The 16749-nt window shown below is 47.8% G+C and overlaps 1 protein-coding gene across 9 annotated transcripts in view; it reads left to right on the top strand.

The window, feature by feature from the left end:
- TNIK (TRAF2 and NCK interacting kinase) overlaps positions 1-13351 on the top strand; it is a 149265-nt gene extending 135914 nt beyond the window's left edge. For 8 of the 9 annotated variants that reach the window (XM_039713384.1, XM_039713383.1, XM_039713382.1 and 5 more), the window contains 10 exons: positions 1079-1243; positions 4062-4176; positions 4547-4717; positions 4956-5099; positions 6621-6755; positions 6989-7089; positions 8347-8496; positions 9408-9567; positions 10165-10304; positions 11828-13351. In XM_039713384.1, the coding sequence (XP_039569318.1) occupies positions 1079-1243; positions 4062-4176; positions 4547-4717; positions 4956-5099; positions 6621-6755; positions 6989-7089; positions 8347-8496; positions 9408-9567; positions 10165-10304; positions 11828-11911 (1365 nt within the window). In that variant the 3' untranslated portion in view covers positions 11912-13351. The remainder of the gene's footprint in view (positions 1-1078; positions 1244-4061; positions 4177-4546; positions 4718-4955; positions 5100-6620; positions 6756-6988; positions 7090-8346; positions 8497-9407; positions 9568-10164; positions 10305-11827) is intronic. The other variant, XM_039713385.1, reaches the window with a different exon arrangement.
- The last annotated feature ends 3398 nt before the right edge of the window (positions 13352-16749 follow it).

Genomic DNA, 16749 nt, shown 5'->3' with positions numbered 1-16749 from the left:
TCAACCAAGGCAGCTGTTCCTGAAATGAGCTTGTGTTCAGCATCACAACAGTAAAACCCTTGCTGTGCCAGCAGGGCTGGATGGGAACTGGGATGCAGAAGGGTTTAAAAGGCATGGGCAAGACAAACAGCTGGAAAACCCCACTGGGAGGAGAATGATAAGAAATCCAAACTGCAGCCTTGTGCTGGGTGCTTACTGTTTTTTCCCCCCTACCACCATGGCCATCAGAGGATGGCCTCACTGAGGTCAGTGGGCTTTGGGCAAAGAGCTTTTCACTCTTTGGTGGGGTGGCAAGGTGTGGTTGAAGGTGATGGTAATGAGCAATCGAAAGAAAAATGTCATCAGGACTAGTCAGGGGCTTGGTGAGCCCAGTTAAAGTTTCCACAAATCCCAGCAAATGGGTAAATCTCTGTAACAATCGCATTGATGTGCTCCAGGTAGGTGAGGTTCATCAAAATGGCAAAATAAACTAGAAAGGGAGAAACTTCCCAGTACCTGCCTTGCACAGGGAGGGATGAAAAGGAAGGGGAACCCTGTGGAAACCCAAGGACCCTTGTGTGCAGGGCGAGCTGCTGGTTGTTCTGCCCCTTCTCTGCTGCTGCTGTTCACTGCTGGATTGGGTCACAGAAACATGGGACAGGGCTGTGCTGGCACTTGCAGTCAGGCTGCTCTCTGCCATAGCTGTGCAGAGCTGTCCAGGCTAACGCTGATTGAGGGCTCAGATTCTGCTGTCACCAGGGCCATGTGGGAGGAGAGCTGGCCATGGGGTTTGCACAGAATCTGCCCTACCTTCCTCGTCTCTAGCCAACAGTGACCAGGCTTCTCTCGCTGTTTCGTGGCTAATTACTCTGCATTGACTTTGTCATTAATCCTGTCTTTAATTCTCTGGAGTGGGGGGTTTGGTTTGCTGCTTGCCAGGCTGCATGGGGTGGAACAGAGAGGGTCCTTCTCCTGCGCTTGCTCTGGGAGCCGGGGGACTGCCGACAACTTCGTTTTGTTTGGGGTTTTTTTTCCCTCTTCTTTTTCTCTTCCCTCCCCCCTCCCTTCTCTTTCTTCCTCATGCCTTGTGTCTCTGCAGACCTCTGGTGAAAAAAAGCGTTCTGGCCACGCAGCCAGCAATGGCTTTGCAGGTCACATCAATCTGCCTGACCTGGTGCAGCAAAGCCACTCGCCGGCGGGCACGCCGACCGAGGCCCTGGGGCGAGGCTCCACGCATGCGCAGGACATGGACTCGGTGCCTGAAGTAGGTGGTGGGGGGCTCCTCTTCCTCCTTTGCATCGCTTTTAAATCAAGCATTAACATCTCTGCCCCCTGACGGGGCTCTCCTGCTTTCCTCCCTGCCTTTCTTGGCTCTTCCCTCTCGCTGTTTCTGGTCCCCGTGGGTGAGTGTAGTGGGAATTGAGGGAATGGGATGGGTTACTGCCATAGGGGCCTGGGGCTGGTGGGACAAGGATTTATTGTCCCACCAGCTGGAGTTCTGGTGGTGTGACATGAGTGCTGCCAACTGATAAGAAAGCCCCATTTTTTTTGACACTTTTGGATATAAAAGAAAGTGGTGAGAGCCAGTGATGCCATTAGCTTCAGCTGGGCCCAGCTTCCATCTGTGCAACCTCTGATAATGATCATGACTGAAAAGGTTACCAAAAGCCAAAGCCAACAAAATTCCAGGTTGTTCTTCAGAGTAGAAGAAGCCTGCACACTTTTAAAGTCATGTGTTTCCTGTCATGGCAAAATATTTCTCTCTGGTAGGTGTTTTATAAGCACGTGATTGAACATTAAAATTGAATAAAGTGTAAAAAGTCTTAGTACAAGATGTGACAAATAAACCAAGGGAATTGATGTGTCCAGCTTACCATCCTTAGCTGTGGGAACCAAACCGTTCATTTTTCCCATGAGAAATCAACCCATTTGGTGCTAATTAGGCTATTGTATTTAATGTTTTTGTTTCATTTGGTAGGTTGTACATCAAAAATTCTGCCATCCTATGTTCTTTCATAAAAATGGTGTTCTCATTCTATGGTGTGCTTTTACTAGCTGTATAAAAATAAAAATTTCTTGGAATTGGGCATTGATAAAACGTAAGAACAGATGGTGCCTGACTTGACCTCAAGTTTTTATCTGTTTCCTCATTGGCATTAAAAGCAGGAATGAGAGAGTTGATCCTGAAAGTAACACCTTCCACAGTCATCCTGGGATTGGGTTTAAATGTATTCATTTATAGAATACCCACCAAAAAGATCTTCTCCATTTCTAAAATTGTATTTTTAGAGTTGACTGAGCAGGGAGTGGGTGTGAGTGGAAACTTGGGGATTTTGTTCATGGGCTTCCAGGTGACTCATGCAAGGACAACCTCAGCCTGCAGCTTGATGCTCTTTGTAAGCCACCACACAGGTTTATAGGCTGTTGAACAGGACCTGGGGGAAGATGAAGTCTTAATATTTAAATATCAGCCTTGGAAGCTATTAAAATGTCATCTTCTGAGGAGAATAACTGAATGTGAGCAAGGAAAAATGCTCAGTGCATTGGGATGAGGGGTTTCTTTGTAATTCATTTGCTGGAAAGCACCTGGCTCTCAGCTGGAAATCCCTGAAAAAAACTGACATCTTCTTTTCCTTAAATTGCTATTGTTTTATGGAAAAGACATTCAGCACAGGGAAAAAAAATCTGTGTATTTCTTGGATAGGAGACAAGCACAAAGCAGAGGTGTCTGTGCCCGCAGCCTTCCCTGCTGCAGGCTGTTAACTCCTTCAGCTACCATGTTCTGTTTAGAAATCCATCCTGTTTCTATGGAAACAGCCAGGCTGACAGGGAGTAGGGCTGGGAGGGAAGCAGGATGCACAGCCTGATTTTGGCATGGATGCTGGCGTGGATGCCAGCCCCAAAATGCTTGGAAAAGTCACGAGCCACGAAGCTGCTCCCACACCTGTTTTTTTGTGCCCTTGAATCCTTTTGTGGATCACTGGAGGACAGGCACAGGCCCAGCCTGGTTTCAGTGGGGATGTGCCAGGGTGGTGGTGTTCCCCATGGCATGGGGGGACTTGTCCCCGTGGCAGCTGTCACACAGGGGCTGTGGCACTGGGCATGGGGAGCAGCCAGGGCTTGGTGACTGGGTGAAAGCTGAGGAGGATTTATTTCAGAAGAAGGACAACGTCCCAGAGAAGAAACACGTGGGCTGTAGAGGTGCTGCAGAGTGAGCTGGGTTTGCTGCTGTTGCAGCTCTAAACTGAGCTCATCCATAAAGCGTGTCCTGGGTAAATGCTGGAGTAGGAAGGATAAGCTGCTCAAAGAAGGAGGGAATTCACATCACTTTGACTCCAAAGGCAAGGATTTCCTTTTGCTTGGAAGGAGGTCTTAGCCTCGTTTTCTGCCTTAAAGCAATGGTTTTAAAAAGAAAGCAGTGTGACACTGCAGTTTGTTCATCCCCAGATTCCCTCAGCAAAGCATTGGCTCCGACATTTCCTGCAATACCCTCAGGTTAAGTTTTGTTAACTTAGAAATGCCCCTGTCTGCAGTCCCACTTGAAGTGCTGGGCATAATTTAAAACTGTGCCAGCTGCCCCAGGCCAGGGCTTCACAGGGACTCCCAGCACCATCCTGCCAGCCTCAGCAGGAATGGGAAAGTGGGAAAAGCAAACCCTTGCCTGCCTCATGTCCCAGGGAAGGTTTAAGGCATGTGTGTGACATGCAGACAAGTAAACACATGGATTGATGATCTTAGATGATCAGTCTAAATGATTCTGTGATTCTGGGCTGGATTTTACCTGCCCTGGCTTCTGCCTTTGGCCTTGTGGCTTCTCTTCTGACTGTCCTCATGGCTGTGCTTCTGCCTGTGAGGAGAGAGCAGAGCCAGGCCCTGCTTCTCCCCTTTTCTGTCACTCACAAACACATAGAAATCCAATTTAATGTTTGCTTCTGATTAGTTATGGGGAGGAGGAGCAGATGTTCATTGAGGGCTCAAAAAGGGCAGCACAGAGGCAGGCACCATTTGCTAATTAGAAAGTCTCAGATGTACACAGGTGTTATTTCTGTGCACTGAGCCCTCTCTTGCTGTTCATTTTCTAGTATGGTATGGGAAGTAGCACCAAAGCCTCTTTCACCCCCTTTGTGGACACCAGAGTGTATCAGACCTCACCTACTGATGAAGATGAAGATGAGGATGAAGAGTCATCTGCTAATCGTAAGAGCCAGTGTGGCCAGTTTGAGATGGGAGGGCCTTGTGGAAAGCAGGTCAGGGAGCCTGGATAACCCAATGAACCTCTCACATTCACTCACTCCAGACATAGCTGGTGTCTGTATCCGTGCCCTCTCTAGCTGCCATCCAGCTTCTTCTCCCCACCAGCAAAATGCCACCATAAAGATCTGGGAGGAAATAGGGAGCAGCAGAAATCCACCCTCCTGTCTGCTTGGGCAAACTGATATCTTGTAACACAGTAATGATTCCCCCATGGAGAAATAAACCAAATATTACCATTCTGTCCCCAAAAAGAGGTGCCAGAACATTTAACTGTTTCATCACCCCTCCCTGTCTTCCTGTGTTCCCCTGCCAGCCCTGTTCACCAGCGAGCTGCTCAGGCAGGAGCAGGCCAAGCTGAACGAGGCGCGCAAGATCTCGGTGGTGAACGTGAACCCCACCAACATCCGTCCCCACAGCGACACCCCCGAGATCCGCAAGTACAAGAAGCGCTTCAACTCCGAGATCCTCTGTGCTGCTCTCTGGGGTAAGCCCTGCTCTCCGTGTGGCTCCGGGCTGGGAGTGTGTGGGAATGTGCCCTTGCCTCTGCTTGGCCCCTTCTCCATCCCCCAAGGGTCGCGTCCCCCGCGCTGCAGAGTGACCCTTCCTGCCCATGACCTCAGCTGCTCAGCCACACTTGTGTGGCAGCAGAGATGAGCTCGGGGTGCTGTCCTTGGGAGCAGCCGTGGCTCCCAGCACCCATGGCCCTCTGCTCTCCTCTCCAGGTGTGAATCTGCTGGTGGGCACGGAGAACGGCCTGATGCTGCTGGACAGGAGCGGGCAGGGCAAGGTCTACAACCTCATCAACAGGCGGCGCTTCCAGCAGATGGACGTGCTCGAGGGCCTCAACGTCCTCGTGACAATATCAGGTGCTCCCCTCCTGCTTTCACCCCATCATTCACCACAAGCCCTGGGTGGTGCCAGCTCAGACAGAACGTGCTCTCTGGTGTCAGAGGGAAGCTCCCAGGGGAGCTGGAGGTGGTTTATTCTGGAATCAAACCAGTTTAACCTGCTTTCAACAGTTTGCTTCCTTCACCTGCTGACTGCACTTCATCTCCATTCTCCTGGAGCAGGGAAGGGGAGGTGCAGGATACAGGCAGGTGGCCCAGCAAAGGAGAAGGTCACAGCTTGAGGGGCAGAGAGCTCTGCTTTTGGGTGTGTTTGGCTCTGGCTGAGGGAGCTGTGATCCATGGCTTTAGATTCCAGTTCAGACCACAGATGTGCTTGGGCTGTCCCAAGCATTGGGAGGGCTACAGGCTTTTCACTGTTCCTGTGTTTAGTGGGGAGCTCCACTGTGCTCGTATCAAGCTCATGGGGTGATTTCTGGCCACAAAAAAGCAAAACCTCTGTAGTCCAGTCTCCCAGGAGAGCACCCAGCATTCTCCTGCAGAGCAGCCCCCAGGAGCACATGGGTGACAACCAGAGAGAGCCTTCTCCTGCTGATCCCTGTCCAGCAAAGCTCACAGAGGGCAGCAAGAGAAGTGCTCATTAGGAAATTGTTTGATAGCATCCTTCTGTTTCCTTTCACATTGTTAAGACGTTCTGGCCTCACTGCATTCACCTGCAAATTCCTGCTCCCCCCATTCAGCCAGAGCTCCAAACTCACTGCTCCATCCTTTACCTGCTCTGCAGCTCCCCTGTGCTTTTGGGATCCAGCTGTAGGGATAAGGGGTTTAGTACAGCTGGAATGGGAATAGCAAACTCCAAGGTGATGCTGAGAAGGAGTCCTGAGGACATGAGGAAGCCTGTGAGCAGACAGGGTCTGTCCTTTGGGTCCTGTCTCACCAGGCTCAGTGTGAGCTCTGTCCTGTCCCTGTCATGGGGGCTCTGCAGCCACAGGGATTTTGCAGCCTTGTCACAGCATCCAAGAGCAGGCACCAGTGCAGAAATTTGGCAGCCCCTCAGCATTGCAGAGCCCAGCACCAGGCTTGCTGGCAAACAGCAGTGCCTGTCTCAGGCCAAGGAGCTCCTGTGTCATCTCCAGGGTGGAATTAATGTTGTGTGATGGAGAGGGAAGGAAAGAAATCCAGTAGTTGAGTGGTTGGATAAGATTTGAGCTGTAGAAGGGTTGGGGTCACTGCCCCACTGAGTCCCTCTGTGAACACTGATTTATAGGAGAAGGAATATTTCCAGCCTGTGGGAAGCAAAAGCTTGGCTCTTCCAGTGTCTGCCTGCAGCCCAGAGGTCTGCGCTTTGCTTTCCATATATTTCTTCCCAAGGAAAAACCCAACACAACAACTAAATTACTATTTTCAATTTCTATTTATATTACTTTTATCATGAAATGGCCTTAAATTCTATCATCTCGTGATTGAAAATAAGCACTGAAACCTGAAGAGGGTCCATGCAAACGTGCTCTGCTCTGACAGGGACATTTCCTTTGCCAACAGGAAAGAAGAACAAGCTGCGTGTGTACTACCTGTCCTGGCTGAGAAACAGGATTTTACACAATGACCCTGAGGTGGAGAAGAAGCAGGGCTGGATCACAGTTGGGGACCTGGAGGGATGCATCCACTACAAAGTCGGTGAGTGGAAATAAATGTCTGAAGAGATGTGGTTTTGTTCTCTGGTCTTTGGTCTGACCTGACAATTTGATATTAAAAGTATGGGCAGACCATAGCCACGAGTAAATTTGGAATTCATCTTTATGCATTAGGTGGACTCTGTGTAATGAGAATCAAATGGCCTGAGAAGCTGTTCTTGAGATTTGTTGGAAAGAGAGTGAATGTTTTTAAAATTGGGTTTGTTTTTACTTTAGTGAAATATGAAAGAATCAAGTTCTTGGTGATTGCCTTAAAGAACGCTGTAGAGATCTACGCTTGGGCTCCTAAACCATATCACAAGTTTATGGCATTTAAGGTATGTTTGTCTTTTACACTCTGTAATTGTAAATACATGAGGTTTCTGTACTCTGCAGAGCAGAAAAGCATCTTGCTAATGTAGCTGAGCTCCTCAGGATGCCTGGCAGGCACGGGAGATGGGATCTCTGCTGGCTGAAGAGATTGGATATGTTCTGCTTGCAGCCAACAATGAAGTGTTATTATTAGTTTATGCTAGCAGGCTTTACTTGAGGAATTTGCAGAAAGCTGATCAAATGCATATGAGTAAAATTGAGTTGGGGATTTTGGTGGGTGTTTTTTGTGAGGTTTTTGTGTTTGGTGGGTTTTTTTCTCTCTGACTAATTTTTAACATACAGCACAAAAATAGGCTGTCATGATTTTCTATTTCATTTTGCAAGGTCCTCTCTCCTTCTGCAGTTTGCATTCTGTTTCAAGACAGAAAGTTTGGGAGAGTGACCCACTCTTTCTCTTTTTTCCTTTTCACCTGCCTTGGTTTCCTCAGTGAGACCTTCCTCCTCTCCAACCTGCCAGTGGGTATTTTGTGGTTAGTCCTTCAGAGCACTTTTCATCCCATGCTCTGTGCAGAAAAGTCACAAGGGCAATGCCTTGTGGAGATGTTCATGCTGAGTAATCTCATTTTACATCTTTCCAACACAAATGGACTTATGCAGTGTTAGGTCACATTTGCTTTTTCTGAACAAAAGCCAGAATAGATGGGCTCAGTGACATGGAGAGCTCAGCAGCACCAAAATGGTCTGGGATCCAGCTGCCCACAGGTGTTTGTGTCACTCTCCTGCTGAGCACCTAAGCCATGGTGCTTGGTCTGGACATGGCTGGGGCTTGGTCCCAGCCTTGCTGCAGCAGGTTAGATGGAGCAGGGAAAAGTAGGTCTTTGCTAAACTGACTCACTTCAGCTGCCCAAAGCAGAGCAGTGATCTCTGCCAAGAGAGGGGGTGGGTGGTCACGGATCTCTGCTGGGAGAGACTGAGCACATACTCATGTAAAATTGAGCTGTCTCCTTCCTTTAGAGGCCAAGGCCTTGTGCTGGCCTCAGGCTCCTGTGAGAGAGAGCTGGGCTTGGCAAGGGTGGGCACTTATCTGCTGGGATGGCTGAATACCCTCTGAGGCATCTGACAGGGGAACAGAGAGGCAGGAGTATAAATAACCACATATTTAGTAGGAAACACAGTCAAACAAATACGATTTCAAAAGCTTATCAGGCTGCTGCAATGGGGATTTGTTGTTTCTGTGATGCTCATGGAAGGGATTATAAAAGTCTTTTGCAGATCTCCAGCACAAGCCGTTGCTCGTGGATCTCACTGTAGAAGAGGGTCAGAGGCTGAAGGTTATCTTTGGATCCCACACTGGTTTCCATGTGATTGATGTGGATTCTGGGAACTCCTATGATATCTATATACCATCTCACGTGAGTACCTGGGCAGTGCTGCTGCCTGAGGAGCACAGGTCACCAGTGAGCTTTGGGCAGGCTCCCAGGGGCTCACCAGTGGGGACACTGGTGGGTGTGACATTCCCAGTGCTGCACTCACTCAAAGAGGACTCAGGGCTGTCACATACTTCATGTTCATCTGCACAGGCTGTTCCTGTCCTCGTGCAGGAGCAGTAAAGTTTAAAGTAAAGGGTTTTTTATGTCCCATAAAAAGGACAATCTGTCTGTACACAGCACGGAGCAGTAATGGAGCTCTCTGTAGGACTTCATTGTTGGGTCATTTAAACTCCATCTATACTGTTGGCCCACCATAAACTGGTCTAGGAGAAACTGTGTCACTAAACAAATGCAGGAATTGTTGCATCTGATCCAAGCAGCTGTCTCCTCTGCGAGAACTAGGAAGAGCAGAGGAAGAAATACAGGGGCAGTTTGGGATGGTTTTGTGTTGTCTTAGCTGTGGAAGGGCAGACATGGGTGGAAAGTCAATGCAGCTGCCCTTGGAGCTAGAGGATGATTGCTAAAAAATAGGATATTTCCTCCCTAGGGCTGCCTATAAAATTCGGAGTTTGTTTACCTTGATTTGAACTGGTGATGGATTCATCAGCTCAGTCACTCACTTGTGTTCCAGCCAAGTGTCAGCCATCAGTCTTGGGGGCGTGTATGTTGTGATCTGTCTGTAATTGCTGAACCTGTTTATCCTTGCTGTGTCAGACAGCTTTGATGGCAGGGTAAACATGACAGTTTATTCCCCTTCAGGCTTATCTCTGAAACCCAGTGCCTGTGTGGGGAACGCAGGGAGGGCTTTGTTCTCTGCTTGGTTTGGGCTTTTTTCCCTGCTCCCTTTCTCCCTTCAGTGTAATTCTGACTCTCAGGGTCTGTGTTACCTGCAGATTCAGGGCAATATTACTCCCCACGCCATTGTCATCCTGCCCAAGACGGACGGGATGGAGATGCTGGTGTGCTATGAGGACGAGGGAGTCTACGTGAACACCTACGGACGGATAACTAAAGACGTGGTGCTCCAGTGGGGAGAAATGCCTACTTCCGTGGGTAGGTCAGCCCTTCCTCCTCACCTGCTTAAAGTACAAGCCACAAGTAACATGAGGAGTTGAGAATGCTGAGATGGAGTCATTTGGGATGAAGGGGATTTCCCTCCTTTATCAAAGGGGATTTCCCTTAGCCAGCTATGAGATGCAATTGCTAAATTTCTGCAGTTTGGTCCTCCATGATAAAAGCAAGTAATTTCTTGAAGATTTGAACTTTTTTGAGTATGAGATAAATATAAGATAAATGTGAGATAATGCCAGCTGTTGCACTGGTGGGATACTGTGTTGAGTGGAGCGGGGCTGGGTGTGGAGCTGGGAGCCCTTGAGTTGCTCTTCTGGCTCTGCTGTTGCTCAGCTCCACAACCCATGGAGGCAAAACACTGCCCAGCTCCTCACCTTGCTAAACCAGAAGTGATGCTGCTTCTGTTTAAATTTGTGGATGAAAAGTGCTCTGAAAAGGCTGCTGTCCCTGCAGGCCATCAGAGCTCTGCCATTGATCTGCTTAGGCTTTGAGTAACAGCTTATGAGAGCTTTTCTGCCCATTGCATAATATTTAACTCAACACAAGTTGTAACACCTGCCAAACGCTTCCTTTTGACAGCCTACATTCATTCCAATCAAATAATGGGCTGGGGAGAGAAAGCTATTGAAATCCGGTCAGTGGAGACAGGACATTTGGATGGAGTATTTATGCACAAGAGAGCTCAAAGGTTAAAGTTTCTATGTGAAAGAAATGATAAGGTAAGTCCACTTCAAAGCTTGTATCTGTGCTGTGAGCTACAGGGTGCTTTTAGAGCTTATGTCTGGTTTGTCTTGAGATTAATAATTAATCTGAAGGTTCTGTTTAATAAGCAGTGCCCTTAAGACTATTCCCAGTTAATTTTCTCCAGTGGATGGAGACCTCAGCCTGCAAGATCTCTTCTCCATCTAGCTGAGATTTGGCTTGACTTTCTCCTAATTTTTTCATCCGAACATTAAATTGAGGCTGCCAGGTGAACTCTGAAAGTTGAGTATTAGCAAGGGTGTGTAAGTGATCCTGGTTTGAGCTCTGATGCAGAAACATTTTGATGCATTTTAAATTATTTTCCTCTTACAGCCTCATGCATTTCTGTGGACAGCAGTGATAAATACTGCTCTGGAGGGTCCCCAGAGTTGCATGGCTGTCACGTAGATGCCCCCTGCCACAGGTGTTGGAAGGGGGGCAGGGAATGAGGAGAAATTGCTGGAGGAAAAGGCATTTTTGTGTGGAAGAGATGGTTGAATTCCCAGGTCTTTCTGCAGGTGGTGTTCCCTCCTCTCCCAAGGTTTCACTAAGATAAGTCAGGAGCAAGCAGCAGGGAGATCTTTCATAATGGACACGATCACAAAGCCAGTGAAGAAACCAGTTGCTGTGTCCCCAGAGCAGGATTTAATAATGCAGTAAATGAGCTTTGAGGCCATGGTCACTGTAGTGAACAGCTGCTCATTAGCCAAGTTCTGCCCTTCCTGGGGCATGGAGCTAGGCTGAAGCTCTGCAGGAAGATGTATCCTAACTTTGCAGTTGAGTAGGTTATGAGAAGCTGTCCAAGAAGCTGAATTTAAGTTTAATTTTAGTGTAATCTAATTCTAACAAAGCTGGAAAAAAACCACTGTGATCTTTCTAAAATACTGGAACCAACTGATCACTGATGGGTATGAAATACTAAACTCAGATGTTTCTCTTTCTGGAGAACTGGTTAAACTGGTAAGATTAAGTAAATTTTTGTTTTATCTTAAAAAGAGGCTTCAGATAGTTCCCTTCAATATTTGCAAATTATAACTTACTTTTTTTTTAAGACTCCCCTTGGAATCCAGTGCTGGTGGATCGTGCCAGAAGCACCAACACCCCTGTTATTCATACAGAATGCTGATATGTTTCTGCACTTTGAGCATGTTGAAGGGAAGTCATTTTCTGGGCTTTACTTTCAGGAATAGCTGAAATACCAGGACTGACTTTTCCAAAAAAAAAAAGCCATTTCAGACTGAGGCAGGTATCGACCAAATGGTGAATGTTTAGCAAGATCCAAACCACTGACAGCAGTTTTTTGTTAGTACTTCATAATAAATGATGCTGTGGCAATAAAATGTGATAAACCTGGTATTTTCAATGCATTCCAAACTCCTTGGTAGTGAGGGAGAAGGAGGTTTAATTACTGCATTTACTAATGAGTGGCTCAATTTAATCCCAGTCTGGCATGGGTTAGCTCCATCCCGAGTATTCATAAGCGTTTTTTCCTTCCAAACAGGTATTTTTTGCATCGGTGAGATCCGGAGGAAGCAGCCAAGTGTTTTTCATGACCCTCAACAGAAACTCCATGATGAACTGGTAACAGAGGAGCACTTGGCACTCACCGCCATGGCATTATTTCTAATTTAAAGGACATTAAACACGTGGACTAACACTGTAGAGGCGGGTGTGGAGGAACCCCCTCCCCACGCTCCCCCGGCGCCGCCAGCCCCGGGGCAGGGACTGCAGCCAGGGATGGACTTTCACGCTTGGACCCCCCAAGGTCTCCTGATTACGCTGTGTTATAGTGGGTTATGAGTTTTCCTTTATTTTATTTTATTTTATTTTTTAGTTTTACTTTTTCTTTGTCCCCTACTTTGTAAGAACGGGGAAAGAAACAGTGTCAAAAAGTCTGTTTTTAATTCTGTCTGCCTGCTAGCATCAAATATATAGTATGTTGTAAAGTTACCAATTAAATCTGGTGAGAGACAGCACAATAAATGTACCTTTTATCTTTGTGATGAAGGCCATAACCATATAGCTGGGTAATTTTAGAAATCTTTTGCCTTCACCAACATTTACATGTTGCTTTTGGCAGCAACGGCTTAACGGATTTTTAAAGAAGAGAAAAAATAATAGGTTTTTTTCCCCTCTTTTGGGAAATGGATTTTAAATGGCTAAACTACTAGCCTTAGACTAATAAAAATCAGCTACCATTTTTGTCAAGTCTGTCAATCCATATTTCTATATGGATCTTCATATAATGGTGTGTCTTGATAGGGACAGAGGTGCCATTTCTTGTTGCTCCGGAGGTGCCCACCTGCTCTGGGGCTTGGCCACGGGCACCGGGACAGGGGATCGGAGGAGGAGAGGACAGAGGAGCGGTCAGAGGAGCCCCGTGCTCCCCCCTGAGGGGGATTTGTGACTGCAGAGGCTCCCGGGATGCAGCTGCTGAAGCTGGTGCAGGTTGTGGGTGTTCGTTCCCCCCAGTCCAGAGCCGGGCACTGGCGTGCGGGAGCAGCCGGCACAGGGATGGGGACCACGGAACAAGCTGCCTGTCCCCCATGTTCTGGATTGGGCTTGTAAAGAGCTTAAAAAAATATATATATGTGTGGTTTCTTCGGCCAAGGGTCTGAATCTACTCGTTTTCCACCCCCTCCACTCCCTAGGAATTACCCAACATACAGTGAAAGACAACATCTGTGCCGAACCGTGTGTGTGTGTTTAGTTCAGGTTGAATTGTGTCCTTATAAACCTTGCTCAGTTGATTTCTGTTTTCAGTGCGTATCTGGGGTTTTCTTTCTCAGTAGCTGCAAGCATGGCCGCCTGTGGTGTTGGGGTGTCGCATAACAAGGTCTGTGTTGCTGGTTTTAACCTACCTCGTTTCGGTTGGGGTTTGTTTTTTGGTTTGGTTTCGTTTTATTTTTTTTCCGTTCCGCTGTCGATCACAGCGCTGTTACCTCCAGCGACATATAGAGAGCTTAACTGGCAATCTTGGTGTACTCAGTAACGATGGCTTTATTAAAAAATTATTAAATCAACAGGACTTGGTCAAACTTGAATCTTTATCAAGGGTAAGAGGTGATGTGGGGTGACGGGGATGGGATGGGCTGGGCCACCCTCACCTGAAGCATTCTGTGGGCAGGGTGTCAGGGTTTGGTACCGCAGGGATTGCCAGCAGTGGGACTCCCAGGATGTGGAGTTCAGGCAACAACAGGTGGGACGTGCTTTGTGGTGTCTTCTTTGAGCACCAGACACCCTCCTGTTGGGCTGGTGCAGCCTGGAGAGTGTAGGGATGGCCACAGGATCAGATACTGGTATTCAAATCCCATCACAAACACTGATTGCCACCAGCTCTTTGTATTTTCATTGTGGTTAAAATAAAAATCAAATAAAGCCCAGAGCTTTTATTGTGTTGCAAACTGATAACTGTTTTGGGGTGTTTTTTGTTCTACTTCAAGTGACAAATGCACAGCTTTGGATGATTTTTGTTATTATGGGTTTTTGCATACAGTGATGAAATAGCAGGCAGTCATTGAGTTTAAACGACTCAGGTGGTTTGTGAATGTATTTTTTTAAATCTCAGAATAATTTGAAACAAAAATCACAGAAGCCAATATTACCACAGTCTTGTCTATGGCATGTGTGTATGGAGATAACACAGAGCAAATGCTTTTCTGGTGCCAACCACAATAAAACACAAAACTTCACCATTAAGCCATGCCTTTTATGTTTGGGTAAATAAAACCTGGGGTGTTGGACATGGAGGTAAAGGGGATTTTCAGGGCTCCCAGTAACCGTGCTCTTTTTCTGAAGACTCTTGGGAAGGTGGTTTCGGAACAGGATGAGTGCAGGGAGGTGGGACATGCTCAGCAGTGAGCAGTGGCCAAAGGATGTCTTGGTGGACCATCACCACCTGAAAACTCCTCTTCTACAAAATCCACCCATGGTTATTATAAAGACATTTCCCCTCCAAATGTTACTAACTTTGATTTGCTTTTCTTTTGCTGCATTTAAAATGTGCTTATGGTTGATTGATGCCCTCAGAAACTACTTATTAGTAGCATTTAAAGAAATAAAACCTGCAGCTCATTTTAAAATCCTGCTTCTGGGACTTTTTGCCCAGGAAAGGAAATTCGTTCAGCTGTACAGTGCTATGAAATTGTATAACTTCAGGGATGAGTCATGGCAAATGGAAGAAAAGCCCTGAGAGCTGGCATGAGGCCATCATGCAAGGGCCATGGTTGGCTGCACCACGCTGGGGAGATGCTGGGTTCCATGCCAGGTGAAGGATGCTCAGAGGTAAGGCTGTAGCAGCTACTTGTGGGAACTGAATCTTTTCAAACCTGTTTCAGAATCATTACCAAATTGCCTTTGGTTTGGGGGTTGACGCTATGTATTTTGGGACAGAGCAGGGATGCTCAAGGTGACACTGGCCCCAACCCAGAGCTGCAGTGGTTGCTGGAAATGGTTGAAGTCAAGCTGCAGTTCATTGTCTCCATGTGAGCCCACTTAAGGTCTTTTCCTGCTCCTACAGTTTGATGCTCTGTGACTGGGGCCAGCAGGAGCATCGTGCAGGCCAGCAGAGACTGAACCTGCCTGCTCCCAGAGGGGTGGGGTGGAGCTCCATGTCACACCCTGCCTGTGTCTGGGCTTAGCCACCCACCTGGCACGGCTCTGAGGAGATCCAGCAGAGATTCCTTAGCAGTCAGGATGGATTTCCTGGCACAGGACACCTGTCACAGCCTCTGCTGCCCTGCAGCATCCGTGTCCTGCCCTGTGCTGCAGTTGGGACCTGCAGCTGGGAGGTTTGCAGGGTTTGCTTCCCAGTTTTTCTCTTCTGGGAGATGCTGCACCACCCAGAGCTGGGGGGTGGGAAGGGGCTCATTAACCTCTGGTATCTTTACAGCAGTGCTGTAAATGCACCGAATTCTCTCTCCTAAATGTGTTTATCAGCCTCAGCTGCTGTCTCACATGTGGCCTCAGCACTGCTGCCTGCCCCAGCTGATGTGCTTAGAGAGGAGAAATGAAAGAACATAATTTTGGTTTCGTGCCAGCCACTGATGTGCTGCATCAGCCTGCTCTTTGATATACAGTGTCTTGCAGACCAGATCTACCTTTTTTCCTTTGTTTTGTTTTGGTTTATGGCATACTTCTTCCTTTTTTTTTAACATCAAAGCTGTCTCTGAATGACCCAGAGCAGTAAAATGGATGTGCAAATTGCCCTGTCACCTGGGTATAGCCTCACAGCCCCTCTGGAATCTTTGAATTCCTTCCACTGAGGTGACAAGCATGTTCAGCTGTTCAAAAGCAGAGCCCCACCATAAACTTAAGCCCATTGCTTTTATCACACATAGATTATCAACACCACCAATTACACTACACACAACACAGAGTAGGCAATAAGCGTGGCAATTCTGTCTAACATTATGCACAGTCCTTGCACTTTATTATTTAAATACAGCATTAGCAATAATGCAGACCCTGTTGTTTGCCAATCACATAAACACTGCCTGGCCAGGCTCTCCAGCCATGGGATGGGTCAGTGTTCCTGTGCTGTACCACACTCTGCACCCTCTGGACTGTGATCACAACTGGCTGTCAGATGTGCAAGAGGTTTTATGGTAGGTCATTCATCCTGGTGGAGCCAGGACTGGTTCTTTATCCTGTAGGAACACTGTTTCTCTCTACCAAGCCAACAATCATCCCCTTTGGAAAGTGATTGCAGTGAGAGGAAGATTTACACATCAACCTTTGCCATCCATGAGCCTTGGGACCAGCCTAAAGCTGGCCTCTGCTAGTCACCACATCCACATCCAGCCCCCTGTTCAGACAATCACAGTCTGTTAGTGCCACTGAGAGTTCAATATGTTAAATACTAAATTTTCTGGGGCCAAGCTGTGGAGGAGTGTGTCACAGCCCAGCTGGCACCAGCCAGGGGCTCAAAGGCAGAGGTGAAGCAGCCCTGGCACTGTGTTGCAGCATCTTGCCTGGCAGGGAGGGTAAGAGGGGCCAGGGAGAGGTGGGAAAACCCTGGGATAACTCCATGCCTTTTGCCAGCAGACCTGGCCAAGGGATATGTGTGGCTGTGGGGCTTCCAGCCTTTGGCATCCACAGTTTCCATGGAAGTGGAAGGGCTGCTCCTGCGGAGGTGAGTGTTGTTCATCCGTGCCTCCAGCACTGTCCAGCTGCTCCCCACCCCATCCTCAGGAAGCTGGATTCCGGGAGGGCTCTGCTCTGAGCAGCAGTGGGCAGGACATGGGAAGGCCACCCTGCTCCTGGTTTGGTGGCCTTTGATCCCTCCAGTTCCAGTAGTCTGGGAAGAAAAGGGAGGGAAAGCTCTTTGTGCCAGGCACCTGCAACAGGATGGGAATCCCTGAGGGGTATATGGGAATCTTGGAGGGGAACATCTGTCCTGGCAAAGTTTTCACACTGCCTGAA

Source organism: Passer montanus, unplaced genomic scaffold (genome assembly GCF_014805655.1).
Source record: "Passer montanus isolate IOZ18808 unplaced genomic scaffold, ASM1480565v1 scaffold29, whole genome shotgun sequence".
Classification (NCBI taxonomy): domain Eukaryota; kingdom Metazoa; phylum Chordata; class Aves; order Passeriformes; family Passeridae; genus Passer; species Passer montanus.
This window is presented reverse-complemented; position numbering and strand designations above follow the sequence as displayed.